This window comes from Hyaena hyaena, unplaced genomic scaffold (genome assembly GCF_003009895.1).
Source record: "Hyaena hyaena isolate Hyena2069 unplaced genomic scaffold, ASM300989v1 scaffold_754, whole genome shotgun sequence".
NCBI classification, from domain to species: domain Eukaryota; kingdom Metazoa; phylum Chordata; class Mammalia; order Carnivora; family Hyaenidae; genus Hyaena; species Hyaena hyaena.
In genome coordinates, this window is record NW_024081381.1 from 877,769 (window position 1) to 905,299 (window position 27,531).

General features: G+C 51.0%; 1 protein-coding gene across 1 annotated transcript; it reads right to left on the minus strand.

The window, feature by feature from the left end:
* Nucleotides 1–2,306: 2,306 nt before the first annotated feature.
* CACNA1F (calcium voltage-gated channel subunit alpha1 F) lies at nt 2,307–27,234 on the minus strand. Its single transcript, XM_039218256.1, has 48 exons — nt 27,210–27,234; nt 25,513–25,765; nt 24,834–24,939; nt 24,471–24,610; nt 24,083–24,225; nt 23,847–23,999; nt 23,030–23,226; nt 22,825–22,928; nt 21,908–22,098; nt 21,540–21,632; nt 21,333–21,426; nt 21,138–21,164; nt 20,839–20,999; nt 19,504–19,729; nt 18,400–18,607; nt 18,190–18,310; nt 17,993–18,074; nt 17,034–17,079; nt 16,788–16,847; nt 15,976–16,121; nt 15,672–15,801; nt 15,108–15,167; nt 14,853–14,959; nt 14,674–14,761; nt 14,118–14,225; nt 13,984–14,036; nt 12,863–13,009; nt 11,846–12,047; nt 11,593–11,751; nt 10,664–10,774; nt 10,329–10,412; nt 9,477–9,497; nt 9,142–9,270; nt 8,729–8,794; nt 8,378–8,469; nt 7,522–7,681; nt 7,167–7,294; nt 6,783–6,879; nt 6,492–6,594; nt 6,127–6,228; nt 5,829–5,959; nt 5,457–5,591; nt 4,986–5,167; nt 4,117–4,230; nt 3,889–4,016; nt 3,674–3,786; nt 2,819–3,016; nt 2,307–2,537 (listed from the first exon to the last, which is right to left on the minus strand). The coding sequence occupies exons 1-48, from the start codon at nt 27,232–27,234 to the stop codon at nt 2,307–2,309; spliced, it is 5,955 nt and encodes a 1,984-aa protein (XP_039074187.1).
* Between the last annotated feature and the right edge of the window lie 297 nt (nt 27,235–27,531).

The window sequence follows — 27,531 nt, forward strand, 5'->3', positions numbered from 1 at the left end:
ACTATGCTAAGTTAACCAGTAAAGCACCCTATACATGCATAAAACATCTGATAACACAGGCTGCTTCTAGAGGGAAGGGAGATTTTCCACTTTGTACCCCTTTGTGCCTTTTGAATTAAAAAAAAATGTTTAGGGGCGCCTGGGTGGCTTAGTCGGTTAAGCGTCCGACTTTCGCTTAGGTCATGATCTCGCGGTTGGTGGGTTCGATCCCCGCGTCGGGCTCTGTGCTGACTGCCAGCTCAGAGCCTGGAGCCTGTTTCAGTCTGTGACTCCCTCTCTCTATGACCCTTCCCTGCTCACGCTGTCTCTCTCTCTCTCTCTCTCCTAGAAATAAATAAAACATTTAAAAAAAATGTTTATTTTTGAGACAGAGAAAGAGAGAGCCGGGGAGGGGCAGAGAGGGTGGGAGACAGGTTCTGAAGTGGGCTCTGTGCTGACAGTAGAGAGCCCCACTTGGGGCTCAAACTCATGAACCTTGAGATCATGACCTGAGCCAAGATAGGACGTTTAACCAGCTGAGCCACCCAGGCGCCCCTGTGCCTTTTGAATTCTGAACCATCTGAATGTGTGTCTATCTTTTAAACATCTCCCCCCACACAGTCAAATTTATACAAATATGTAATGGATACTTTCCATTTAGTGCCTTTTTGGGGAAAGAGCATGGGTTTTGGCATTTAATCGCTTCAATTTGAAGACCACTTTTAATATTTATTCTTGTATGACTTTGGACATGTAAAATAGTTTAAAACGGTACTTATAGTGTTGTTGCACTGATTAAACAAGATAATCACTGTTATGCCCATAGCCCGGGGCCAAATAAATGGTTCATTCTACTTCCTACACATCTCTGGAATCCACTAATTTCTCACCATCTCCTCTGCAACCTCCCCTGGCTAAGGCAACCATGGCTCCTGCCAATTTTAGCATCTCCAGTCTCTTCCCCCTCCCTTCTGTTTTCAGCACAGCCGTCAGAGCATCCATTTAAAATGCAGTTAACTATGTCACTACCCTGCTCAAATATCTCCCATGGCTCCCCACTGCTTTTAGGAAAACTCCCAGGGTTTAGAGACTGGCATTGAAGGGTCTGCATCATCTGGCCTTTTCCACCTCACCCCTCAACAGTCTCCCTTCACTCTCTGTGTTCTGCCCATGACTTGCTGTGCCCACAATATACCAGCCTAACCACTCCAAGCCTTGGTTTCAAGGCCTGGTGCAATCCTATATTCTGAATCCCAGTCTCCAATTCTGGCTTCCCTCAAATTTCAGTCCTGGCTGGATTGACACAAATTATACAAATGAGAAATTACTGCTCTGAGAGCTCGGATGAAACCCTAGGTCAGTCCCCAGTGGTGCCCCATCCAGGACATTTTCCACCACTGCCTCCAACTCCTTTGGAGTGGGGCTGACTACCATCTTGGACAAGTCCTGTGTCATGTCTAAGCCAGCTCACTTTGGTCTGAGGGAAACCCAGAACAGTGCCTGGCACAAAGTAAATGCCCAGTACAGCTTCACTTAGTTAATAAGACCCCAAAGGGTGGATAATGACTACAGGCAGGGCAAGAAACAGAAAGAAGAGCTCTGGGATCTGGGTGTGAGGAGAGTGGGGTACTCTTAGGTGGTCTCAGGAAAACCAGGTGGGCCCTGCATGAGTTCTCCCAGGCTGGGACCCTAACCCTTTGTCTTCTGTCAGTGGACTTAGATTTTCTTTCTCTTAGGCAGAAGGTAGGAAGTGGGAGACAGGCTAATCCCAGTTTAGCTTCCCGGAAATTCCTGTTGCTGTCAGAAGACCCCTCTGCCTGATATATTACATACCAGGCTAATTCCAACCTCCTGGCCTTTCTACTGGCAGGACTCCACTCTTGAGTATTCTTATCCTTTCCATCCCATATGTCTGTCCTTCCTCAGTCTGACCTGACTGACCCCTTGTGGAATCTCTGACTTCCTTTCACTCCTCATCCAAGCCCCCACACATCCTCTCTCCACCTCCTTCCTCCATCTCTGTCCGGTCCCCTCCCCCTCCCCCACCACCTCCACTCTGTCTCCAGCTTTTTTTGGCTGCTGTCTCTTCCTCCTCCTCCCTCCTTCCCTGACGCTGAATAATCAGGCCTGGCTGTCCTGATTTCTGGAAATACTCGTGTGTGGGCAGTGGCTCGGGGCTGAAGCAGGGGATGGATGGCTGGGGGCCGCTGGATAGCCCCAGGCCCCCAGTGCAAAGATACCAAAATACAGGGTTGTGGTCCATGCCTGTCTCCCTCTGGGGAAGGGAGAGCAGGAGGTTTATTGAGCAGTGAAGGACAGATGGGAATTCAGAGGGCATGGACACAGGCCATTTCGTCTCCCAGGTCCTCCTCATCGAAGCGAGAGAGGATGGATTCCTCATCACTATAGAGTGAGCTGGTCCCCTGTGCCAGCAGATCACTGGCAGCACTGTCCATCTCATCCAGTGTCAGGCGACACGCATCTGCAATCTCCTGCTTGGCTAGGGCCACAAAGCGTGGGTCTCGGGCAAAGAGGCCCAGGCCCTCGGAGATGAGCACCTGGGGACACAGATGGGATCAGAGTTGACAGATTGCACAGCATGGAATCAAAGCAGCATGCATAGAGGGATCGATGTAGATAGATGATGCATGCATGAAGGTGTGCAGGGAAGACACTGGGGACGGTCATGCACACATCATGCTGAGCAGAAGTTACAGAGCAAAAGGATAGACAGCTACATGCACAACACAGAGGCTGGGGCCCCTATTCCCTCCTTCCCAAGCTCCCACTTCCTCCCCTTCTCCCCCATCCCTCTTGCCCATGGCCCTGCTGGACTCACAGCCTCCACCAGGCTGTCAGCACTGCGCCTCTTGCCATGGCTGGAGTCTGAGTGGGTTCCAGGCACAGGAAGACAGGTGAAGGTGCGCAGTGGACCACTGGATTTGCCGAGGTATCCCTCCCCCGCTGCACCCTCCTCCACCAATAACAGTGGAGCATATAGGAGCCGACCCCGCTGAGGAGGGGTTGCCCAGGAACCCTGCACCAGAATAAGCATCAGGGGATAATTGTAGATGAGTGAGGTGTGAAAGTCTAGGACTCACCCCTGTGCCTACATCTTACCACCCCTACCCTTGCAAACACAGCTGAAGTAAAGCTGAATGCGTATAAATCAGACTTGAGTTTATTTAAAAGCATAGAAGACTCAGGGTGCCTGGGTGGTTCAGTCAGTTAAGCGTCCGACTTTGGCTCAGGTCATGATCTCACAGTTTGTGGGTTCAAGCCCCACGTCGGGCTCTGTGCTGACAGCTAGCTCAGAGCCTGGAGCCTGTTTCAGATTTTGTATCTCCCTCTCTCTCTGACCCTCCCCTGTTCATGCTGTCTGTCTGTCTGTCTGTCTGTCTGTCTGTCTCTCTCAGAAATGAATAAAACATTAAAAAAATATTTTTTAAAAAAAGAGCATAGAAGACTCATTTAAATATGAGCTTTGCCACTTACTAGCTGTGTGATCTGGGGTAAGGTTCTCCGAGCCTCAGTTTCCTTATCTGTAAACTGGGACTAACCTATGTCACAGGTACAGTGAGGATTTTGTGAATTCATATATTCCCCATTCTTCAGAAGATGTAGTGTGTTTGATAAATTGACCCTAGGCTGACTCCACCCTTCCAGATCCCAGCACCTCATCCCCCCACCTCACCTGTGCCCTGCTGGGGCCTGAGTTGCGCCCACGATGATAGGTGCCTGGGATGGGCAAATCTTCACAACTGCCCTGGCGCCGCAGACACTGGATAGTGAAGGAAGGCTTCCGACCTGGGAGTAGGGGGAGAGAGGGGGAAGAAGAATGTCAATGCCACCCCAGCCCTCTGCCCTTCTGGCCTTTGTGGGGCCCTCAGGACCCATGCCCACTCTCACCTGCAGGTGTGGGGGGCAGCAGACGGCGGCGTGGTGCATTGTGCCCATCCACATATCTCTGGGGTCTGTGAGGTGGCAAAAGGATGGGGCGCGGGGGAGTCCCTGCCTGATCATCTAGGTAGGAAAGCCTGTGTGGGAGAGAGGGCTACGGGTAAGCTCAGGCTTGGGCATGGCGATGGGGTTCCATTAGTCCTGCCCTCCTGCCCATGGCACATGGGCTCATCCTACGTGTCATGGCCAGAGTCCTTGGTGGGGACTTCCTCTTCCTCGTCCTGATTCTCTTCCTCTTTGGTTCCCTTGGGCTGAGAACTTCCTTCTTCTGGAATAGTGAAAATGAACCCCCTAGAGCTTCTCCTGGAGAAAGTGAAGCAAGTTAGACCAGATCCCCCACCCCCACGCCCCAGTATGTGGCCCTGTGCTGCTGGTTAATTCTTGTTCTGTGCCCCATTCCTACAGAAACACTGGGCTTTTACATTTTTTTTTTTCAATTGGGAAAACTCACACAACAGAAAATTAACCTGTCATCATTTTAAAATGAACATGGGCTTTCTTTTAATATATGTTTCTCATGGGAAGGACCCAACGTTTCAAAAAAAAATCAAAGTTGGCCTGTTGAAGAGACACCTTCAACACAAGAACTGGGGGGTGTGTTGGGAGATGTGAGGAGGAGGCTGTCAAAGTGACATCTAGGTGTGACTTCATTTCATTCTTTCATTATCCCAGTGAGGTTAAGTGCTATTATTATCCCCCTTTTACAGGTGACAAAATTGAGGACCATGGATAGTTTCACATTTGTTTTTAAGTAGGCTTGATGCCCAGTGTGGAGCCCAACGCGGAGCTTGAACTCATGACTCTGAGATCAAGACCTGAGCTGAAATCAAGAGTCAGATGCTAAACCACCCAGGTGCCCCTATGCGCTCTTTGTATTAAGCCTTTGCATTGCCTTTCTCATATGAATCTCTTCCTACCCTCTATTCCCATCTGAGCCCTTGAGTCCCTTCCATCCTTCCCAAATTTCCATTCAAAAACCCTCTTGCCCCTGAATTACCTCCATGTGGTGGCTAGTCCCTGCCTTCCCTTACAATATCCCACTAGACCCCTGACCATACCTGTGGCCATGGGATCCAGCCTGGAGCACACTGGACTGTCTGGAATTGGGAGCCCCCCCATCGTCATCACTGGGCCCAAGGGAGAGTGAGTCTGGAAGTCTGTCCCCGACAGGCAGAGATACAGAAATCACGGAACTCCGACGAGATGGGGGCTGGGAGCCCATCGGGGCCTGTGGAAGTCACAGGACTGAATGTTGCCATTCAGGTTATCATATCTAAGTCACTTGGCTAGTGCAACAAGTCACTTGGATTTTATCTCCAATGACCTTACTAGAGGCTTAATCTAGGTCTCACCCTCCAACAGTGGATGGTAGGTATCAAATAAACGTTTGCCTTGTTGCCTGGGGCGGGGGTGCTTCTCTGGGGGCCTCCCCCGCAGAGGCAGTGTCAAAGTTACTTAAGGAGTTGAAGAATTATTTCTACAATCAAATTCCCAGGGGAGTGAAAACTTGTCCTCACTTTGTATGTTTCTGGATCCTTCTCATCTTCCTCTTCCTCTCCCTCCTGCCCCTCTTCATCCCCCTCTTCATCTGTGTCACAGGTGAGGGCTTGCCGGATCTCAGGACCCAAGTCCTGTAGGCTCCTTAGACCAGCCTGTGGGGGTGGGAAAATAGGGAAGGAAGGCAGCTCAGGATCTAAACTTCCCCTTCATGAGCCTGTTTCCTGTGCTGGAGTGTCGGGTGGGAGAAGGGTTTCCTCAGCCACCACTGACCCTCTGTGAGTCCTGGGGCCTCAGTTTCCTCATCTGTGATATGGGTTCCACGAGATCAAGAGGGCAGTCAGCCTCTTGATCCCATATATCCCCACCCACCCAGGCCCCTCTCTGAAGACCTGAAGAGCAGAGGAAGTGCTTGAGGGGGCCTCGCTCCCTAGTAGCCCCTTTTCTTTCCTCCGCCTGAATTTGCGGAAATAGTCCTGGATCAGAAATGTGGCATAGAATTTGCCCACGGTGACCTCTTCCTCTGGGGGCAAGGGAGAAAAGGCAAGGTTACACAGGGGTCCCCTGTTCTCCCCTTACCCAGGGCATAGGCTCCCCTTCGCCTCCCCTCCGACCAGTGCTAGTTTTGTGATGGTGAGCAATCATTTGACATTTGGGCGGGATCAAGGAATTGGGGTGGAGCTAGCTCACCGTCAGCAGGAGGGATGACCTCATCTAGCAGCTTCTGCTTCATCCGCTTCCAGATCTTTTTGATGACAATCCGCAGCTCCTGATTGGCTTGTTCCAGGTTCCCTGCATCAGGAGAGGATATGGGGCCTGAGCCAATAGGAAGAGTCCTTCACAGACACTCCCTTCCTGTTGGAAGGGGCTTCACCAGTTTCTACCGCAGTCACACACCACCCCCATTGAACTGGTGGGAACACAGGCCTGGAGAAGCCAAAGTCACTCATTTTGAGGTTCAGAGCCATGAGCCAGGCCCATCATTCAATGAGTGATCCCTGCACTCTCCCCAGGGACCCACCTGCTCCTGTCCTTTCCCCATCCTTCCCATGTACCTTCTGTCTTGATCTTCAAGGATGTCCGAACCAGGGCAAAGAGTGTGGCATTGAATGTCACTGTCCCATCTGAGTTGAGGGGCATGTTCATTGCCACAAGTCTCTACACACAACAGGGATACGGAACTCACTTTAAGCAAATTCCAGGGATGAAGGCACTGGATGCCCAGGGGCAGAAACCTTTGAGGATAAAGCCAAACACACCCTCCCCACCCAAGGCAGGGTCCCTGCCCACGCTTGCCATGTGATAGATAGCCCTCTCAGAGGTGGGGAATGGGAGGATACACAGACCTTGCAGGCCACACGGTGTGGGCACAGCTTCCCAAATCCCAAAGGGGGCTGGATGCGTCTCAGCAGGGCAACCACATCCAAGTGCTTGATGCGGCCCCTGGGGCAGGTGGGGGTGGGTAGGACGCACCGCTGGATTGGAGATACCCCCTCCAGCCCTTTCTGAAGACTCCACCAGCTTATAACTACCTTCCCCACCAACACCCCAGAGCCTGCCAGGGAAGAACCCAACGGTGGTTGGGGAAGACAGAGGACAGAGGAAGTGGAACCTTGGGACATCTATTGACTAGGTAGTGGGAGACACAAGTCAGAGGTTCTGGGGTTGGGGGACTGGGTGGGGCAGTGCACTGTCCCCTGTAATCCCAGTTATGTGGTTACATGTCATACTTGGCTCCAGGGTCATATTCAGACCAGATCCTCTTGAATTCATCGAGGTGATGGGGGCCCAGGATGGACCAATCTCTGGTTAGATAATCAAAGTTGTCCATGATGACAGCCACAAAGAGATTTATGATCTGTGGGCCAGTGAACAGTGGGGGTTAGGTGAAGGGCCGGGCAGGGTGTGGGGGGTTGGTGGGATGCTGAGGTAAACTTATGGTTACAGGGCCATGAGTCCCTGGGTTGATCTTGTCAGACCAGCCCTTTCACCCAGTCTGAAGATCTGGGCTCCCCACCTCCTCCCCAGATCCCTCAGGGACAGCCCTCGTGGCAATGTTGGTGGTTGTGGGGAAATGGTCCTCACCAGGAAGGCACAGAGCATGAAGAAGCTGATAAAATAGGCGATGGCAAAATTGCTACCACAGGTAAACTCCTCGCCAGGGCTGACGTCGGACTCAGGGTCACATCGACTCCCGGGAAGGCTGGCAAGCATTATCTCCTGCCATGCCTCACCGGTGGCACACCTGGGGGTCATACAAGGGGACCATCCTGTAGGGGAGGCTATGAAGTCATGGCAAGTGGCATTGTGGGGGCTGAGGGGTGAGGAGATGACCTACTTCTTGCCAGAGGTTGTATCTGGCACAGATAGTATTTCAATATTTTATTTTATTTATTTTTAAGCTTTTATAAAATTCCTTTATTTTTGAGAGAAAGAGTGAAAGAGCAAGAGAGAGTGAGAGAGAGTGAATGAAGCGGGGGAGTTACAGAGAGAGAGAGAGAGAGAGAGAGATCGAGAGAGAATCCCAAGCAGGCTCTGCATTGTCAGTACAGAGCCCAATGTGGGGCTTGAACCCATGAACCATGAGATCGTGACCTGAGCTGAAGTCAGACACTTAAGCTACTGAGACACCCAAGGGTACCAGCATTTCAATATTTTAGAAGCTGGTGTGGCCAGGATTATGACAGTCCTGTTTGTGTTTTACTGATGGGGCACTGAGGCCTAAGAAGGGGATACATCTTACAGCCAGAAAAAGGGTGGATGAGGCTAGATTGTTATACAAGATTCTTCAAATCACATCCAGAAAAGGTCTCAGGAAAAATGGAGCTCCACACTGCCCTGTTATTTTTACACCTCAGGCAGTCTGGGGCCCAGACAGGGTATGTGAGCACCCAAGGGCATGCTGTGGACCAAGGTCGCAGTGGAAGGGGGTAGATGTCACCTGAACAAAAGTAGCACGGCCTGTGGAAAGGTCTGAAAATTATTGTTTCGGTTGATCTGTGTGCCATCTTGAAGAGCCACCTTGCCAAACATCTGTGGGCACACAAGGCATGTGTCAGAGGGGTGAACCCATGCCCCCACAGGTTGTCACTCATTTCACAACCTCTAATACTCAAAGGATCTTCACAACCCTGACGTGCAGGCACTGCACATCCAATTTCACAGATGTGTGGAATGACTCAGTGTCAATCAGCTTGTCTTTCAACCCACCACCCTCATTGTGGGTGAATTCTTACCCAACACCCCTCTGCAGAAGAGTGCCTGAGGGATGCTCCCTAGGGTCCCCACTTGCCTGCATCCCAATGACTGCATAAATAAAGAATATCATTGCGATGAGAAGAGCCACATAGGGCAAGGCCTATAGGGGTGAAGAGGAGAATAGATATTCAGGTCCAGGCAGAGAACTATAAGCCCCAGAATACACTGCTCCCTCAAGCCTGGGTCTGCTGAGAGAGGTGGCCCATCCCCAAAGTGCCTATGACTACCAGTGTCTCCCAAATGTGAATAAGGTATTAAATACAATAGAATAAGGTTAGTGAGGCCAAGGTATGTTGGGAATTGGGAGCCTAGAAAAGAGAGAAAACTGGAAATGGTTAAGTTACAGATGGGTATGGCACACTGGGAGATGTAGTTCTGGGGGTGGTAAAAGGACAGGCTGAGAAGTGTGAGATGGGGTGAGGGGTGGTCAAAGGGATGGGAGGTTACCTGGAAGGACTTGATGAATGTCCAGAGCAGTGTGCGGATTCCTTCACCTTTACTGAGAAGCTTGACTAGCCGCATGACTCGGAAGAGGCGAAAGAAGGTGATAGAAATGCGGGAACTGTCCTCAGAGCTCTGAGGTTGAGGGTGTGGTGGGTATGATCAGTTTACATTTGCCTCAGTCACCTCCCTGTCTCATGCTTTGACCCTCCCAGCCCCCAAATCCATCAGAACTCAGGCCCCAGGGTTGTCAGGGAGCATTTCTAAGAACTCTGAGGAAGAAAGGAAGGGAAGGTGGGTGTGGAAAGAAGCATAGAGTCCCTGTTGTGAGGTGGGGTTACCTCGCCAAGGTGGCCACCATTCTGAAGGGAGATATGGCCAAGACAGAGGTGACAGAAGATAAGATGAGATCACAGGCACAAATGAACCAAGGGAGAAATGATGTAGCAGATATTGGGGATAATGGATGGTAGAGTCATTATTGAAGGAATGATGGAGAAGGTTTTGTGTCAGTGGATCAAGACGGTTGTGGGAAAAGTTGGCAATGAGGGTGGAAGGGAAAGGAGGAAGGTATAGGAAATGATGGGTGAGAGACAATGGAGCCAATTGAGGAAATGATGGAGCCAGTGGTTTCATGAGATGATGGAGACGAGAGAACCAATGGAGGATCCAATGGAGAAGCCAGCGATGGAGACATGGAACCAGCAGCATTGTCAATTGAGGTGATAGAACCATGGAGGAGATTATGGAGCCAATGGTACAGTCAGTGGTGATGACAGAGCCGTCAAAGACCAATTGTCGCAGACAATGGAGTCAGTGGTGGAAATGGAGCCAATGAAGTAGTCAGAAGAGACGATGGAGCCAAAGCAGGATTTGGTGGAGATGATGGAGCCGATGGAGGGGGATGTAGAGGCAATGGAGGAAATAATAGAAATAACAGGAGAATCATTTTAGGAGATGGCAGAGCCAGAGGATAGGTTGCAAATGGAATAAGGGAGCTGGTGGAGAGGGATTTTAGCTAATCCTGATAGGGACTCAGGAGATATAGAGCTAGAATGAAGAGCACTGAGTCTTCAGGATTAGTAGGGTGGAGGTGAGTGAGAGGCACCTACTCATGTGAAAGAAAGCCCTGGGGTTGAGGTGGGGGAACATTGGTAGGGGAAAGGAGGGTTAGTGGAGAGGCCAGTCCTTACATTGACTTCAGTGACGGCAATGTCCACTACACTGCCCACCACAATAAGGGCATCAAACGTGTTCCAAGCATCGGCAAAGTAATGCTGTGGGCAGGAAAAATGTAGAGCCCTGTCTTCTCAGAGCTAGCATAGGGGGCCAATAGTCATAAGGGACATTGGGGAGGCAGGGCCCAGCTTGGACTGGATGATAGGCCTGCATCTGGACCCCTCTCATACCGTGGTCTTAAGAGTCCTTGGTTCCTGCTCTCCCCCACCCCCACCCCGAGAGCTCTGCAATAAGCTCCACACCAAGGAATTCACCCACTGCAGGAGAGTCTAAGGCTGGTGGAGGGCACCTTGGGTTTGAAGGCGATGATTTTGAGCACCATCTCAACAGTGAAAAGGCCAGTGAAGACCATGTTGAGGATGTCCATGGCGTAGTTAAAGGGAGCAGTCTGTTCATAGTGCTGGAGGAGAAAGTCAGGTGTGAGGACAGAGCCTGAGGCAGAGACGTCCCCACCCACAACCAAATATTTTCTGGCTTGGACTGAAGTGAGTCTGGAGATGAGATAGCATGATGGACTGGCCAAACCCCTCACACTGTCTGTTTCTCAATAAGGATATTGGAAAGCCCAGCTCTTGATCTCGTAGCTTTCCTTGCATCTATTTCTGACTAATGAGACAGAAACAGAAGTCTGCTGCTGACTAGGTAGTTTCCGTGAAAACTATCTTTGCTTTCTAATAAAAGGCCCAAATGAGGAGAGCCTCTGGTGCAACTTTCCCTCCTTTTTCCTGCCTTGAATGTGGTTTTGATGACTGGAGCTGTGGCAGACATCTTGTGATCATGAAGCAACAATCATGAGAATGAAAGCCAACTTGCTAAGAATGGTGGAGGAGAAAGAGCCTGGATACCTGATGAACCATAATCAAACAGCCCAGCTCTACACTTCTTGTTATGTGAGGTAGCTACCATATTTTGTTGACTCCATTATGCACATATTTTCGCATTTAGAATCTCTGACACTGGGGTGCATTTCACAATCAATGGCAACTTACAATTGCCATCTGCCATTTTCTCCATACTCTTACATCTCTTAAGTCAGGATGCAACTGACAATTATTGGCTTTAGATGTGAGGAAATGTGGCAAATATTTTTATAGCTTAATCTCTGTCAGTTGGGGGCTTTGTTACTTGCAGACTAAAGCATTCCTAATGGTTCCCAGGGGATTATGGGGATAGAATAAGGTCAGGTGTCCGACAGAGGTCAGGGTGGGGAGATCAGACCTGCATGGCTAGAGCAACCGTGTTGAGCAGGATGAGCAGGAACATGAGGTACTCGAAGGCAGCAGAGTTCACAGCTGCCCACACGCGGTACTGATGTGGGTTCTTGGGGATGTAGCGGCGAAGTGGCTGGGCCTTGAGGGCGTACTCCACACACTGGCGCTGCATATGGGTGCAGGGCATGAGTAAGCTGTGGTATCTCAAGGCAAGAAGGTGGGGAGGGGTTGGTGGCCAAAGGTCAGGGGTCAGAGGTCACCTGATTCTTGTCCAGCTCACAGTTTTGGTACTCTTGCTCGCCCTGGGCACGGAAAGTAATGATGACAAAGCCCACAAAGATGTTCATCATGAAGAATGCAATGATGATGATGTAGACAATGAAGAACACTGAGATCTCCACATGGTAATTATAGATAGGGCCCTTGTCTTCTGCATTTGCATCGATGGCCTTGTATAGTAGACTGGGGAGCCAATGGTGGTAGGTGAGGAGATATCCTGGCCCCCTCCCAGACATGCCCCCAGACATCTCATAACAAACACTCCAAAATCTCCTTTTTGGCATCCCAAAGACCCCCAAATCCCCTGACCTAACCACCTGAGGCCTCCACACATACCCCGAGAGACCCCCACCTGACCTCAAAGACCCCCAATCCCCTGTCTCACCTTCCAGAGACCTAGAGATCCCCATACGACCCTCTAGAGAATCCCTACCCTGGTCCTCCAAGACCTGCAAATTCCTTAAGTTCCCATAGATCCCTAAATCTCCTTCTCCAACCACCAGGAAATCTCCATGCAGTCCCCAGAATTCCCACACACACCCCCAAAGATCTCTAAATCTTATCCCATCAACTTGAATTCCTTGCTCCATCTCTACCAGAGATCTTCAACTAGTACCCCCAAAGACTTGTACATCTCTCTGGAACCCCCTGAATCTCCAGCTCCATCTCCTCTGAGACCTCCCCCAGTGTCCTCTCCAGACCTTTACCTAGTCCCCCTAAATCCTATATCCAGTCCTCTCTAGACTTTCACTTAGCTCCTCAGAGACCTATACCCAATTCCTGGAGACACCCCCTACACGGTCCCCAAAGCACCCCCAGCCAACTTCTGGAGGACCCCCAGCGAGTTCTCTGATATGTCCACCAGTCCCCCCCAAACCCTATCCAGTCTCAAGAGACCTTTAGCACATCCCAAGGTACCTTCCCACCCATCCCCAGAAGATCCTAGCATAAAGACTCCTGCCCTGTCCCCTGCCCATCCTTGGGGCCCTGCTCCTCACGCAGGCCAGCCTTCGAAGGTGGAGACAGTGAACAAGGCCATCATGGCTGAAAGGACATTGTCAAAGTTGAAATCACTGTTGACCCAGAGCCGTTCCCGGACGAGGGGCCGTGATACATCTCCATCAGGGTAGACCAGGAAGGAGCCCCTGTGGATGTTGTAGACAGGCTGGGTGGGTGTTGAGGGGTGGGGATTTGGGGAACAGGGACTGAGGTGTCGAGCATGGAAGTAACAGGGCAGAGTGGTAGAGCTGGATAGCCTGGGTTCAAATACTAACCCCCCCCGCATTTACTGGCTGGGTGACCTTGGGCACTTAACCTCTTGTGCTTCAATTTTCCTTATCTATGAATTAAAGATAATAACAATATATTTCCTGGCTTGTTACAAGGATTAATGAAGTCACTCAATGAGAATAGTGTCTGGCATTAGTTGGTACCCTATATATTAGCTATCATCACCATTATCATCATCACCACTGCCCAGGAAAAAGTAATACTAATAATCAACACTAATCAGCACTTGGCTTTACATGTAGTAACTTTACATTGTAGTACAGTCTCCATATCGTAACTCATTTAACTCCTCACCACAACCTTGTGAGATCTGCTCTCTTTTTATCCTCATTTTTCAGCTGAGTAAAATAGGACTCAGCAAGGCTGAGAAATGTACCCATGTCTATGAGATGAATTGGAACCAGGGATGCCTGACTTCAAAGCCCATGCTTTTATCCACTATCCTCTACAGGAATCTCAAGATGGAAGCCTGGGACTTGGTGGCAGTGGTGGTGGGTGAGGGGAGTGTTTGGATATTTCTGGGGGGTCTGGAGTAGAATTTAGGTAACTCTGCAGAATATGGAGAGGGGTTTTAGGGAGGTATTGGGGGGTCTTCTAGGGTTTGGTGAGATCTGAGGGCCTCTTCAGCTCTTGGGAAAATGCTGAGGGTGTATTTTTGGGGCCTTTGGGAATTCATGGGGTTTGGAGGGCCTTAATAAAATTTGAGGGAGTCTCTGGAATTCTGAGGAGGAAGCTCTAAGTGTTCCAGGGGCCTTGGTGAGATTTAAGGACTTCTTTGGCTTTAGGAGGGGCCCTGAGCTCCATGAAGGGCAAGGTTTTGAGCACTCACTTGCATTCTTGGGGGGTGTGTTTGGCCTCATCAGTGCAACTGTAGAATTTCCCCTGTATAGAAAATATTTGTCAGGCAGGTTCACCCTTTACTCCCCACCTTGACCTGGGCCTCCTTCCAGTGTTTCCTCCCACCTTGAAGAGCTGCACGCCAATGCAGGCAAACATGAATTGCAGGAGTGTGGTCACAATCATGATATTTCCGATGGTCCGGATAGCCACGAACACACACTGCACCACGTGCTGCAGGCACCCACAAATATGGCTAACAAACACTGCAGGCTACAGCAGCCAGGGGGTAGGGATTTTGGGTGTAGATGGGGGTCAGGGACTTGGGCCGGGGACATCTGGTCATGGATCAGGTATGTGTGGTCAGGGACATGTGGTCAAGAGGCAGCGATATGGGCCAAGGATGTGGGCACCAACCAGCAATAAATGTTTACCAGGAAGGGCTATATGGCCACATTTCAGGAACTTGTATCAGAGAAATGTGGCCATTGGTAAGGAGTTTATAGTCACTTGTAAGGAACATGGGTGAGGCCATATGATCAGTGGTCAGGGATGTGTGGTTACATATCAGGTCCAGGTTGTGTGGTCATGCATCAGTGCAAATGGTCAGTCTGATTACAGACACTGGCCCTAGCAGTGGGGCAGGGCATGGGTCCTACGGATTTAGGTGGGGCTGGGTTACCTTGAGTCCCTTGGCCCTGTTGATGGCTCGGAGAGGCCTCAGTACTCGGAGGACTCTCAGAATCTTCACCACTGAGATGGCACTGGAGCTGGGGAGGGATCAGTCCTCAGGCCCTGGCCCAGACTTAGCCTCTGCTCTAGGAGGACTGGAGTGGGCAGGGGGTGGGGCAGGTCACTCACTGGATGCCAAAGGAGATGAGGGACACACTGACCACCAGCAGATCCAACAGGTTGAACCAGCTACGGCAGAAAGAGCCCCGGTGCAGGAAGGCCCCAAAGACTGTCATCTGGGGGAGGGAGAGGGGGACATCAGGCTGGACTCCAGATGTGGGGATAGAGAGGGGAGGAGGACATGGAAACAGGAGAGGTGGGCTGCAGGGGTTAGTGCCAAGTGGGTTAGGGCAACTGGGGATACGACTGGGGCTTGTTAATTACCTTTAGCAGAATCTCCACAGTGAAAATGGAGGTGAAAGCATAATCAAAGTACCCCAGAATCTGGCGGGCGAAAGAGAGGTGAAGCCACTGAGTCATAACTGGGGGGAATCCTAGGGGTGTGTGTGTGTGTGTGTGTGTGTGTGTGTGTACCTCTTTGTAAGCTTTTCTGTCCCTTCCTTTCCCTCTCTTTCCCTCCCTCCCTTTCTCCCTCCCTTTCTCATCATCATCAAGGACTTCTCTATAACGCACAAGGCTTGGCCATCAGAAAGACTGGGGTTCAGATTTGGGCTCCTCTGCCTCTGCTCAGCTATATTGGTACCGTTGGCCTGCTCAACCTCTCTGAGCCCAAGCTTTCTCCTTGGCCAAATACTGATCTCCTTCCTGGTGCTTCCCCAAGTGTGTGGCATGCACAGTAAGGGCTCGCATCTGCAGCAGCTGCCATTATTACTCCTCTCTTTCTGCCCAACTGGGGATCTTCTCCTTCTCTCCACCCTGGCCCCAGCTTGTGCCCAGTAGGACCCCCTTGGGAATGTCCCCTCCCCAGCCTTCCGGCCAAAGGCTCACGTGGTTGCGGAAGGAGTGGGCTCGGATGGGGTCCTCAGCGGCCAGGGATACACTGCTGAGGATGATGAACACCAGGATAAGATTGGTGAAGATATGATGGTGGATGAGGGTGTGGCAGGCCTTCCTCAACCTGGGGAGTGGGGAATGGGCTGTGGTCAGAGCCCAGGACCAGGACCACAGAGTTGTTTGGGAGAGCCCAAGGGATACAGTTCAGGCTCTGTTGCATCAGGCCTGGGCTGCTCCTTGGCCTCCCACCTGCCCTATTCCCTCCTGCTTTGGCCCCCTACCCACTCCCAGCACTCACGGGTTCGTTTGGCTGAGACAGAAGAAGGCACTGCCCTCAGGGATGGGTACCACCTTCTCCTTGGGTACAACTTCTTGTAGGAGTTCCACACGCCCTGCACCTTCTTCTTCCTCTTCCTCCTCTTCCTCCTCTTCCTCTTCCTCCTCCTCTTCTCCCTCCAAGCCTGGCACCAGAAGATCAAAAGACAGACAATTCATTGAGAAAAATGTATGTAAAACACCTACAACAGTGCTTGTCACACAACAAACTCGCTGTAGTGTCTCCACCACTTAGAACAGTGCCTGGGGCACAGTAGAAGCTCAGGAAATGTGTGTTGAATGAACATCACCATCCTCACAATCAAATACACACTATTTTACAATAAAGGCTCTGAGAAGTTTTGGGGCACCTGGGTGGCTTAGTCGGTTAAGCGTCCGACTTTCGCTTAAGTCATGATCTCGCAGTTCGTGGGTTTGGGCCCCGCATCGGGCTCTGTGCTGACTGCCAGCTCAGAGCCTGGAGCCTGTTTCAGTCTGTGACTCCCTCTCTCTCTGACCCTCCCCTGCTCACGCTGTCTGTCTGTCTGTCTCTCTCTCTCCTAGAAATAAATAAAACATTTAAAAAAAAAGGCTCTGAGAAGTTCTGCAGTAAAACAAAATGTCTGTTTCTCTTCTTTAATCTCAAGGTCCCAAATGATGCTGGCCAAACCCCAAGCCCATTGTTTTCAAGATGATTTCAGAAAAGGCTTCTGCTCAGAGAAGAGGATCTCAGGGGTCAAGAGCTCTGCCTGGGTGCTGTCTCTAAGGTCCCACACCTCCTCCACCTGGCCCTGCCCACTTGCCTGCTCCTTCATTCTTTCTGCCCTCCTCTTCCTCATTCTCCCCACTGGGCGCCTGGGGACAGAAATATGGGGGTTACTGAAGGTGGAGGAGACACTATAGGGTGGACCCAGGGGAGGCATGGAAGGAACACAATAATGGAGGAATGCACAGGCAGAGGATTGGGGTTAAAGATACACACACATACACAGGTATTGATGGTAATGGGAGGTATAGACAATGCCCAGGCTTCTAACTCACTAATACTCCATTTTCCTGTGGGGGATTCCCCTCAGCACTCTTCTCCCTGTGTGAGGAAAGGGGGAGTGATTGCTAAGGATTGCAGTAGATAGGCGAAGCTTAGAGGGAGTCAATGCAGTCAGAACAGACCTTTCTGAGGTTCCATGGAACCTCCCTGCTTCTGCCCTCATCCTCACAGTCTGTTTTTTTCACAGCAGCCAAAGGGGTCCTGTTAAATTTTAAGTCTGGCACATTCTTTCTCTGCTCACACCTTTCCCATGGCTCCCACTCACTCAGAGCAAAAACTGAAGTCCTCACCATGGCCCAGAATGCCCCTAGTATGGCCTCCCTATCCTCCCATTTGAGCTCACCTCATACCACTCTCCTCCTTGCTCACTCCACTCCAGACTCACTGGTTTCATTGGTGTTTTTTTGTGAATGTGCTCAATGTGCACCTCAGGACCTTTGCACTTGCTGTCCTCTTGCCTTGAGCACTCTTTCCCCAGATATTTTCATGGCTCACTCCCTCACTTTACTTCGATCTCTGTTCAGTGGTCACCTCCACATAGAGGCCTTCCTTGACTACCCTAACCAAAATAGTAATATTCATTGCTTTCTATTTTTTATTTCATTTTCTTTTCTTCATTACATATTATTAATATATATTTGATTAACTTATGTTATATATTCATTTGTTTGTGTTTTGCTTGCCTTCCCTAACTTCATGAACATATTAGCTTCATGAAGGTGAGGACTCTGTCTATCTTGACCCCTGTGGTCTCCTCAGTGTCTAGAATATGGCCTGGCACAAAGTAGTTATTCAATGAATGTACGTTGAATGAATGGGGACTGGCAGGTTGGATCTGGGGATATGGATTGCCAGGGTGGCCGAGGCATTTCTGATGGCATGGGATGTATGTGTGAGGACCCAGTCAGGGATCCCAGGGAGAGACTATCTTGGGGGCAGAGCCAGACATCACCTGCTCTTGTCCTTGGCAGTTCCCGTGTCTCCACTGGCCAGGTTATCCACAGCAATGGCGAGAAACACGTTCAAAAGTATATCTGGGGTGAGTTCAGGCCACAAAGGATGAAGAAGCAGCCTGCCTGTGCACCATCGACATCCCTCTATCTATGCCATGTTCTACCACCATCCAGCCCCCCAAGCCTCCAAGGATACAGTTGCCGCAAATGAAGAGGATGATGAAGTAGACGCAAACCAGCATTCCTGGGAAAAAGGGGCCACCATAGGCCATGATACCATCATACATGACCACGTTCCAATCCTCACCTGTCAGGATCTGAGGGTAGTTCACCGTGAAGCTCTTTGGACCCCCCACACTGTGGTCCCTCCCACCGACCCACCTATCCCATGCTTTCCAGGTCCCACCTGAAAGACAGTGAGGAGGGCCTGAGGGAAGGTATCAAAGGTGCTTCGCTTGGTGTGGGTCTGATCAAAGTTGAACTTGCCCCCAAACAGCTGCATGCCAAGCAGGGAGAAGATGATGATAAAGAGGAAGAGGAGAAGCAGCAACGATGCGATGGATTTCATTGAATTGAGCAGTGATGCCACCAAATTGCTCAGAGATGCCCAGTGCCTAGAGCAGAGATGGAGGCAGGGTGGACACGTCCAGTGGTGAGTCAGGAGCCAGGGCAGGATGCCAGCTTGGGATGCACTAGGGGTGGACTGGGTTGAAATGAGCTTTGGTTGAGGTTAAAATAAGAAGTGAGGGGGAGTTTGAGTTTGGGGTTAGGTTTGGTGTTAACGGTGTAATGACAAATGAGGTTAGGATGGAGGTTATATGGAAGTTGATGAAGTTAAGATTGGGTTTAGGTTGGGACTGGGGCTGGAATTGGGGTTAGAGACTATAGCTGGGGCTGGGGCTAGGGTTAGGGGTTAAGAGAGTATTTGGAGTTTTAGATGACTGAGTTGGGGATACGGTTGTGATTGAGAGTTGGGATAGAGGAGGGGATGGGGATGAGATTGGGTCTGGGTCTGAGGTTGCAGCTGGAGATATGCTGCTGGTTAGGAGTTAGGGACATGGGGGTTATGGTTTGTGATGGGGTTTGGGCTGCAAGTTAGGGATGAGATTGGAGATGGGGCTGGCTTTGGGATTGGGTGTTGGGGCTGTAAATGAGTTTGGTATAATGAGTGCCTGGGGGTTGGAGTTAGAGATGGTGTAAAGGTTAGGGATGAGCATGGAGTTGAGGTCAGAGATAGTGCTGGGAATAATGTTTGAGCTGGAGCTGAGGTTGAGGAAGGGGGTGGAAATGGAGTAGATACCCTCCCCAATGGACTGTAATTTCCATGAGGCAGGAACTTGTGTCTACTTTGATTCCTGGTGTTTCCCTTAGGGCCTGGAATGGTGTCTGGCCCACAGTATGCCCTCAATGGATATTTGCTAAATGAATGGTGATGCAGATAGTCACTGTAGCTGGGGAGGGGGCTGTTAGGGCTGTGCTTGGGGCCCCAGTTCTCCCCCACCACACACACCTAGTGACCTTAAAGATCCTGAGGAGGCGCACACATCGGAGCACTGAGATGCCCAGGGGCTGCATGGCGCCCACCTCCACCAAGGTGGTCTCCAGGATGCCCCCACAGACTACAAAGCAGTCAAAGCGGTTGAAGAAAGAAGAAACATAAGCAGAGGGGCCAAGACCGTACAACTTGAGAAGCATCTCCACCGTGAAAAGACAGAGCAACACTTTGTTGGCATATTCTGTGGGGAGAAGGACACGGGTGACCAGGCTGGCTAGTTTCCTTGTGATGTGTAGAGAGGTAGGGGCCACAGGGTGATCTGGGGTAGCTAGTATTGGGACACACACGGGCTGGTGGTATGGCTAGGGTATGGATTGGGGTGAGTTTTTAGGTCAGAGTGGGTGAGGTTTTGAGAGGCTCAGAACTGGGGTGAGGGGGCAAAATCGAGGTGGGGGCCTTGGTGAACCTCCACGAGTTCAGGAAAACTCCAACTCAAAGGTAGCCTTGGAGTCTGGGGTTTAGTTGGGACTGAGGCTGGTTTGAGGCTTGCAGTGAGAAGTGTGTTCAGTACTCAGGCTGGGGTTGAGATGAAAATGAGTAATAGTAAGAGCTAACACTTTTAACACTTTATGTGGGTCCAGCAATGTTCTAAGCACTTTTCACTTCAACTCACTTAATCCCCCCAACCACCCCATGAAGTGGATACAATTACTGTCCCCATTTTAAAAAATGCTTTGTTTATTTATTTTTGAGAAAGAGAGATGGAGAGCAAGCAGGGGAGGGACAGAGAGAGAGAGAGAGAGGGAGACAGATTCCAAACAGGCTCCGCACCGTCAGCGTTGAGCCCAACGTGGGGCTTGAACTCACGAACCATGAGAACATGGCCTGAGCCAAAGTTGGATGCTTAACTGACTGAGCCGCCCAGGAGCCCCATACAGTTCCCATTTTGTAGATGGGGAAACAGAAACATGGAGGGGTTAACCCATCCATATAGTGTGGAGTTAGATTCTGGACTCTGGAGCCAGCTGAGTCCTGGGATTCATCAGTGAACTCTTCAGTACCTTGGTGCTCAGTACTCTTTGCCTTAGTACTTAATTCACACAAGGTTTTGGTAAAGAGAAATTGATTTAGTACATGTAAAGTGCTGAGAACGGAGCTTGACACACACAAGTGCTACCTAAGTGTAAGCTACGGTGTGGTGGGACAGGCTAAGATTTCTGTATTTATTAGGGCAGGAAGGCAGTGTGTCTGGGGGTCTGAGGAACCCTAGAGATCCTGGATTTGGGCTTCTGAGATCCTGGGAATTGGGGGCTGGGGAAGAGAGCTGGCAGTCAGAGTGGGGGTACGCACCCTGGATCTGTGTGAGCCATATGGGCTGCCCGTGGTGCTCCGAGGCAATGGTCAGTGTGTTGAGGAAGACAAGCAGCAACACGGCCCAGTAACAAGCATTGGACTTCACCGCCCGCCGGCAGCGCGCCCGAAGGCCCCGGTTGGCTCGGCGGAAACGGCGGCTGAGGGGGAAGGCGAGCCCACTGCTGAAATCATCCATCTAAGCCAGACCTGGGGGACTCAGGTCAGGCAGCCCGGTGGTCATGGGGGACTTGGAGGTGGTTCTTACAAAGCCATGGGGTCCAAGAATCCCAACTCACCAGATCCTAGTTTTCATGATCTTGTTTCTAGAAAGGAGGATGAGAGGTGGGCATCATTAAGGACTAAGGGGCAGTCAGTGCCTGGGGTTGGAGATGGGAAGCTGGGATCAAGGTTCGAGGGTAAACTAAGGACTGGGATCAGGGTCTGGACTGGGTTCTGGATTGGGTCAGGGGTTGAGGGTTGCGGGCTCTTACAGGCAGCGTGTACAACCGGCCAGAGCCCCCTCCTCCTCTTCCTCATCGCCTGGGGTTTCTGCCATCGAACCAGTGTCACTGGCTGGGAGGCTGGCTGTGGGAAGGGTGGGAATAGAGGTCAGTCTGTGAAGACCCAAGGGCTCCACCCTTGGCTTTCTTCTCTGTCTATCCATCCCACCCCTCTCCCCAACCTGGATGGACCCTCACTGTGGCTGCTGGTGGAGTGTGTGGAGCGCGTGGAGTGACTGAACCAACGCAGACGTCCACGTCTTCTAGTGGTCAGCTCTGCCAGTTGTGGCCCTGTGGGGCGGGGAGGACATTTGCGGAGCATGGCCTGAGGCTGGGTTAGGGCCACACTTGTGTGTGTGTTGCGGGTGGGGGGATGGCTGTTATTTGAAATCTTTGTTCTGGGTACAGTCTGGGAAAGGTATTTGAGTCTGGGTCTGGGTCTATATTCTAGGTCAGAACTGGGGGCTGGGCCTAGAGTCGTTGCCGGTTGGGGCTGGGTCTCAGGAGGGTAACCCACATCTGAGGGATGCGTGGGGCAGGGAATGGGCCAGACTGGGGTTGCCTACGGTGGCCGGCCCGGCCCTCTTCAGCCATAGAACCAAAGTTGCCATCAACGGAGGGGTCTTCAATGTCCAGCTCCTCTGCCTGTGTGATCCAGTCCAGGTAGCCCCGGAGGTCCTCCTCCAACTGCTGCTTCTCCCGAAGCTTCTGGAAGTCCCCTCGTGCTTTTGCCTTCTCCCTCTCCTTGGAGAACTCTCTGAGGGGGGAAGATAGAAGGCTGGGAGGGGGGGACCACCCTGGCTCCCATGCCTTCACCATTCCAGCCTCACTGGCATCCTTGCTGTTCTTTGAATATATCAAGCACATTCTAGCTTTGCACCAGCTGTTCCCTTTGCTTGGAACTCTTTCCTCAGACACCCACATGGCCCATTCCCTCATCTCTCTCACGTTTCTACTCAGATAACACCTTCCCAAGAGGCCTGTCCTGAATGTCCCTATTTATAACTGGAAGATTTGCCCATTTCCATCTTTATCCTTCCTTTATTTCCATAGCCCAGATTTCCATATGAAATGCTACATATGTGAGGTGCCTGGCTGGCTCAGATGGTAGAGCACAAGACTCTCAGGGTTGTGAGTTCAAGCCCCACATTGTGCATGGAGTCTACTTAAAATAAAAAATAAAAATAAAAATAAACCACTATGGGTGTTCATGCATGGGTGTATACACGATCTACTATGTATGTTGCTATTATCTGTCTCTCCCCACCAGAATGTAATATCCAAGAAGACAGGGATTTTTGTCTTTTATTCCCTTCCTAAAATGGTGCCTTGCACACAGCTCATGTTCAATCTTGACAGAATGAATGATGGGGTATTTCAGATGGGTCCTGAAAGGATGCCTAGGAGTTTGCTAGGAACAAAAAAAAAAAAAATGGGAAAGAGGCTGAGGGGCAGTAATGGTGAAGACGTCTAAGCTCCTCACCCACTCAGCACACCAAGCACAAGGTTGAGGACGAAGAAGGACCCAAAGATGACGAGACTCACGAAATATACCCAGGGCAGCTCATACCCCATGGCATCCTGCATCTGGGGAAAGAGACAGCATGCAACTCTCAGGATACACAGACACTCTCAGAGGAAAGACAGGTACAGTCTCGCGCTGTGTGCCCGCGATCCACCTAACTCACCCAGTAGAGCACATCGGTCCAGCCTTCCATAGTGACGCACTGGAAAACCGTCAGCATGGCGAAGAAGAAGTTGTCGAAATTGGTGATGCCTCCGTTGGGCCCTGCCCAGCGCCCACGGCACTCTGTCTGGTTCAGTGTGCAGGCACGCCCTGAGCCGGAAGACGCACAGGGTGATGGGTCCTCCTCCGCTTCCACGTCTGTGGGAAGACTGGAGCTCCGGATTCTGAAGCACACCCACCCACAGTCACAACTACCCTGGAGCCCCACCCACCCGGGAAGTTCAATACCAGGTTGGAGATTTTTCTAAATCAAGGGCAACGTTAAAATCCTAACTCCACTAGGTCAGGATTCTGAACCACTGAAAAGTTGTGAGTCCCAGCTACAGGTATCAAGGAGTGGAACTGTAAAACTTGGGGTGGAATCTTGTAAATAACAGTGAGACTTGAGCCTGGGGGCGAAGTCCTATGAATTGGGAAGGGTCTTTTGAAAATAGGGTGGGGGCAAGGTTCGGGCTGTGCTCTGGATGTAGGGCCCGAGTATATGGGGCCATCCTGGAGGATGGTGTCAAGTGTAGGGTAGGGCCTTGGCCTATGGGTGAAGACTTGTGATAGGGAGGAGCTATTAGCAAAGCGGTGGTTGTAGTCTGGGATTGAGGGCAGAGTCTTGAATAAAGGAGTAAGGCTTGCTTATCTGGAGGTGGAGTCGAAGCTTGGGGATGGAGTCTCGTGGATTTGAATGGGTTTCTCTGAGAAGTGAATGGGACCTAGGAGCCAGTGGAGGGGGGGTGTCCTGTCCCAGGAAGGGTGGAATGGCTGACCAGATCCCAGGAAGTAACATGTCTTGTGCATGCGTCCAAGGAACAGCTCGAGTCCGATGATGGCATAAATGATGATGACGAAGAGCACGAGCAGTGCGATGTGCAGTAGAGGCACCAGCGCCTTCATGATGGAATTGAGCACTATGTGCAGGCCTATGGGGACCGAGGGACGGGTCCAGTTTAACCCCCTCCTGCAACCCTCCCCTACCTCCAACCCCCGGTGGCCTGCCACTCACTTGGGACCCCAGACACGAGCCTCAGTGGCCGCAGCACCCGAAAAGCCCTCAACGCCTTCACATCGAAGCCCCCCGGCTTCCCCCCGGTATGCGGGGTGTCCCTTGGCCGACCAGGGCCCTGCTCCAGTAGCACGCTGAACAGCCTGATGGGGTAGCATGGAATAAGGAGGCAGAGGTCGGGCCTTGGGACCTCCCTCCAGCCCTCCCTTCTCAGAAAAGCATAAGTCCCTGTAACTGGAAATGCAAATAAGTTTAAAATATGTTAATATTCCTGATTCTGGCTGCCAGATGGAGGCAGTCGGAAGCAGACCTTTCCCTGAGCCCTGAATTCAGCGGGCCTGGGGTAGGATGTTGAACTAAGGTGGGGGTGTCCCCCGCAGACACGCACCCGACCACGACGATGATGAAGTCGAGTAGGTTCCAGCCATTGCGGATGTAGGCGCTGGGATGGAGCACCAGCCCATAGGCCACGATTTTGAGCACAGTCTCCACAGTGAAAATCACTAAGAATACATACTCCACTTGCTCCTGAGGGTGGAGCCGGGGGTGAGGCGGGAGAGTAGGGAATTATTTGGGGGTAGGGCTTGAGGGGGGCCGGGGAAGGGAAGCTTAGTCAGGGACTTAGGGTGGGGCTGGAGAGGGGAGGGTCATCTGGGTCAGCGAGGAGCTGGTGTGGGGGAGCTTGAAATGTTGTGGTGTGGTTCTTCTGGGGCTGTATCTGGCTGGGGGTGGCAGGGGTGGTGAGCCTCACCAGGTTGTGGTTGGCAGTGTTGGAGTCATCCTCTGGGAAGGGGATGTAGACCCCCAGGGCTACACAGTTGGCAAAGATGGTCAGCAGGATGAGGATGTCAAAGGGCCTTAGGTGGACAGTCAAGGACCCAGGCAGATAGGTTTTAGAATCCCCACATTCCCTTGAGGCCCTCCGCAACCCACCCAATGCTGACGCTTGACCCAAGGTGACCAGCCTTGACATTCCCAACTCCTGCCCTGACCAAGGCTTTGATTTTGAACCCCTTGGAAAACTTAGACATCCCCAACTCTTGCTGTGACTCACTGACTCTTGACACTCCCCATCCCTGCAGTGATCTTCACCTTTCTCAACTCACCCTCTAATCCAATTCTTGGATTTTGAGAGAGAGAGAGAGGAAGTGCAAATGGGGAAGGGACGGGGGCGGGGGGGCAGAGGATCTAAAGTGGGCTCTGCACTGACAGCACAGAGCCCAATGTGGGGCTCAAACTCACAAACTGTGAGACCATGACCTGAGCCAAAGTTGTTTGCTTAAATGATTGAGCCACCCAGACGTCCCAATTCTTGACTCTTGATCCCTAGTGACCTCAGCACTCCTCGATTCCAGCCTTGGCCTAATCCTTGATTCTTGGTACTCTGGTGACCCTTACCCCTGAGTGCTGCCCTTGGTTTCCAAGGATACTTCCATTCCACAATGCTGATGCAAGACCGCCGCAGGGGGTTGGCCAGAGTGAGGCAGAAGAGTGCTCGGGGTGACCGCTGGGCACTGGCCACTGCCACCGTCTTGTGCTTACTGTGCTGAGTCCTCCGCTTAGGGGTCCCCAGGCCTGATGCCTCATTGATTTCCTCACCTCCTGATGCTGGAGGCCCAGGGCATAGCCCCCATTCAGGCCCAGGGCCTGTCCCATTGGCTGGACTGGGCTCTGGGGTGGTGTCTGTGTGGAGAAACCAAGACAGGAAGGGATGGGGTATTGGGGCAATCATGGCTGCTTCCTTCCTCATCCCATCCCTGTGTGGGGAGGAAGGAGAAGAGGTTGTAAAATTAGGGAGAGTTGGGGGGTGCCTGAGTTAAGAATTGAGGGGTAAGAATTGGTGTTGGAATTGATTGGGGGCTGAGAGAGTTTATGGACAATGGAGGTTACATTTCCAAGTAAAGTAGGCTTTGCTGTTAGACTTGGCAGGGAGTTTAAATTTGCTTGGGGTAGGATTAAGTTTATAGCTGGAGGCAAATTTAGGGTTAAATTCGAGTGGTAGACTTCTGGGTTGGGTTTAAATACAGATGGGAGTAGAGTGTGCTTGAGATATGATTTAGAGTTAGGACTGGGTGTTTGAATGAGTTGGGATTAGAATTAGGATCAAGATTAGGGTCAAAGTTAAGTCTGGATGGGATTTGAATTTGGCATTGGGGTTTTCAGCTAAGGCCATTCCCAATTCCCATGGCCTTGTTCCAACCTCTGAGAGGCAGTAGGGTGGCTTGGTTAAGATCCCCTGCTTTGGAGGAAACAAACTGTCTGAATTTAAATCCAAACTCTGCCACTTGGTAGCTGTTTGTAGTCTTGGGAAAAATTATATGCAACCTTTCTGAGCCTCAATTTCCCTATCTGTGTTATGGAATGATAAGAGTACCCACATTATAGAGTTGCTGTAAGGATTAATGAGTTTAGCATTCAGAATAATGTCTGGCACCAAGTATTATTCCTATTTTGCAGGTGAGAAAATTGATGCAAAAAGAGAGGTTAAGTGATTTGATGAAGTGGCTGAATTGGAATTCAAACCTATGCAAATTTTGACTCCCAGCCTTCATGACTTACTACCACCAAGAGTGTCCTCTTTCTCTCTCTCCCTCACTCTCTCTCTCATCCTTAAAAATGGATCTGCGCTCTTTTTGGAAAGTCAGAGACCTACTCACTAACAGCATTGATATCCAGATGTTGGAGCTGAGGTTAGGTGAACTTAGAGCTCATAGTAAGGGCTGTATCTATGGTGGGGCTTAGACTCTAACAAGGGTTTGCCCTCTGGTTGGTAAGGTTTGTGTTGGGATTAAGCTTGGGGATGGCTTTGGTAATGGATTCAGGGTGGGCACTAAAATAGAGGTTGGGGCCAGGATTAGGGTTGGGATTCAGCTGGGAACTAAGGCTGTGGATGGGGCTGGGAGGCCATAGAAGCAGGGTCTAGGTCAGGCTGAGTCTCAGGGTTCAGGTGGCGGTAAGGCTATGTTTGATGCTGGATGGGATGGAAACAGGATGATGTGGTTCTGGTCCCCTGGTGGCTCTCCAGGGGTGGGGTCCTGCTGGGGAGTAGGTGGGTCAGATAGGGCAGAGGGTAGAGCAGAGCCCAGGCTTGCTCCAAGGGCCTGTAGGGGTGGAAGGCTGCTCTCACCTTTCCCGCCTTCAGATGCTGACATCCTCCTTTCGAGGTTGAAGAGCCATCTGCACACAGCCTCCCTCTCTTCCCCCAGCTTCAGAGAGATTAAGGTCACAGGGCGGGGCCATAGCAGGGTTGGATGGGAGGGTGAGTAGGGGCAAAGATAGGACATTTATGGGCCAGAGATTGGCAATAGAAATAGCATTGATTTTTAAAAAAATATTTTTATAAAATACATACCAGCACCAGTCAGAAATTAAAATAAGAAAAAGGATATCATTTACCAACAGTATCTGAACTTTGAAGTACATAGAGATAGACCTAACATAATATATGT

Coding starts and splice junctions, on each gene's coding strand:
- CACNA1F (XM_039218256.1), bottom strand. CDS start 27,234: ATGTCAGCATCTGAAGGCGGGAAAG. Junction 21,165..21,332: donor GCCGGTTGTACACGCTGCCT/GTAAGAGCCCGC, acceptor CCTCCTTTCTAG/AAACAAGATCATGAAAACTA. Junction 21,000..21,137: donor ATCATGAAAACTAGGATCTG/GTGAGTTGGGAT, acceptor CTTCCCCCTCAG/CCGCCGTTTCCGCCGAGCCA.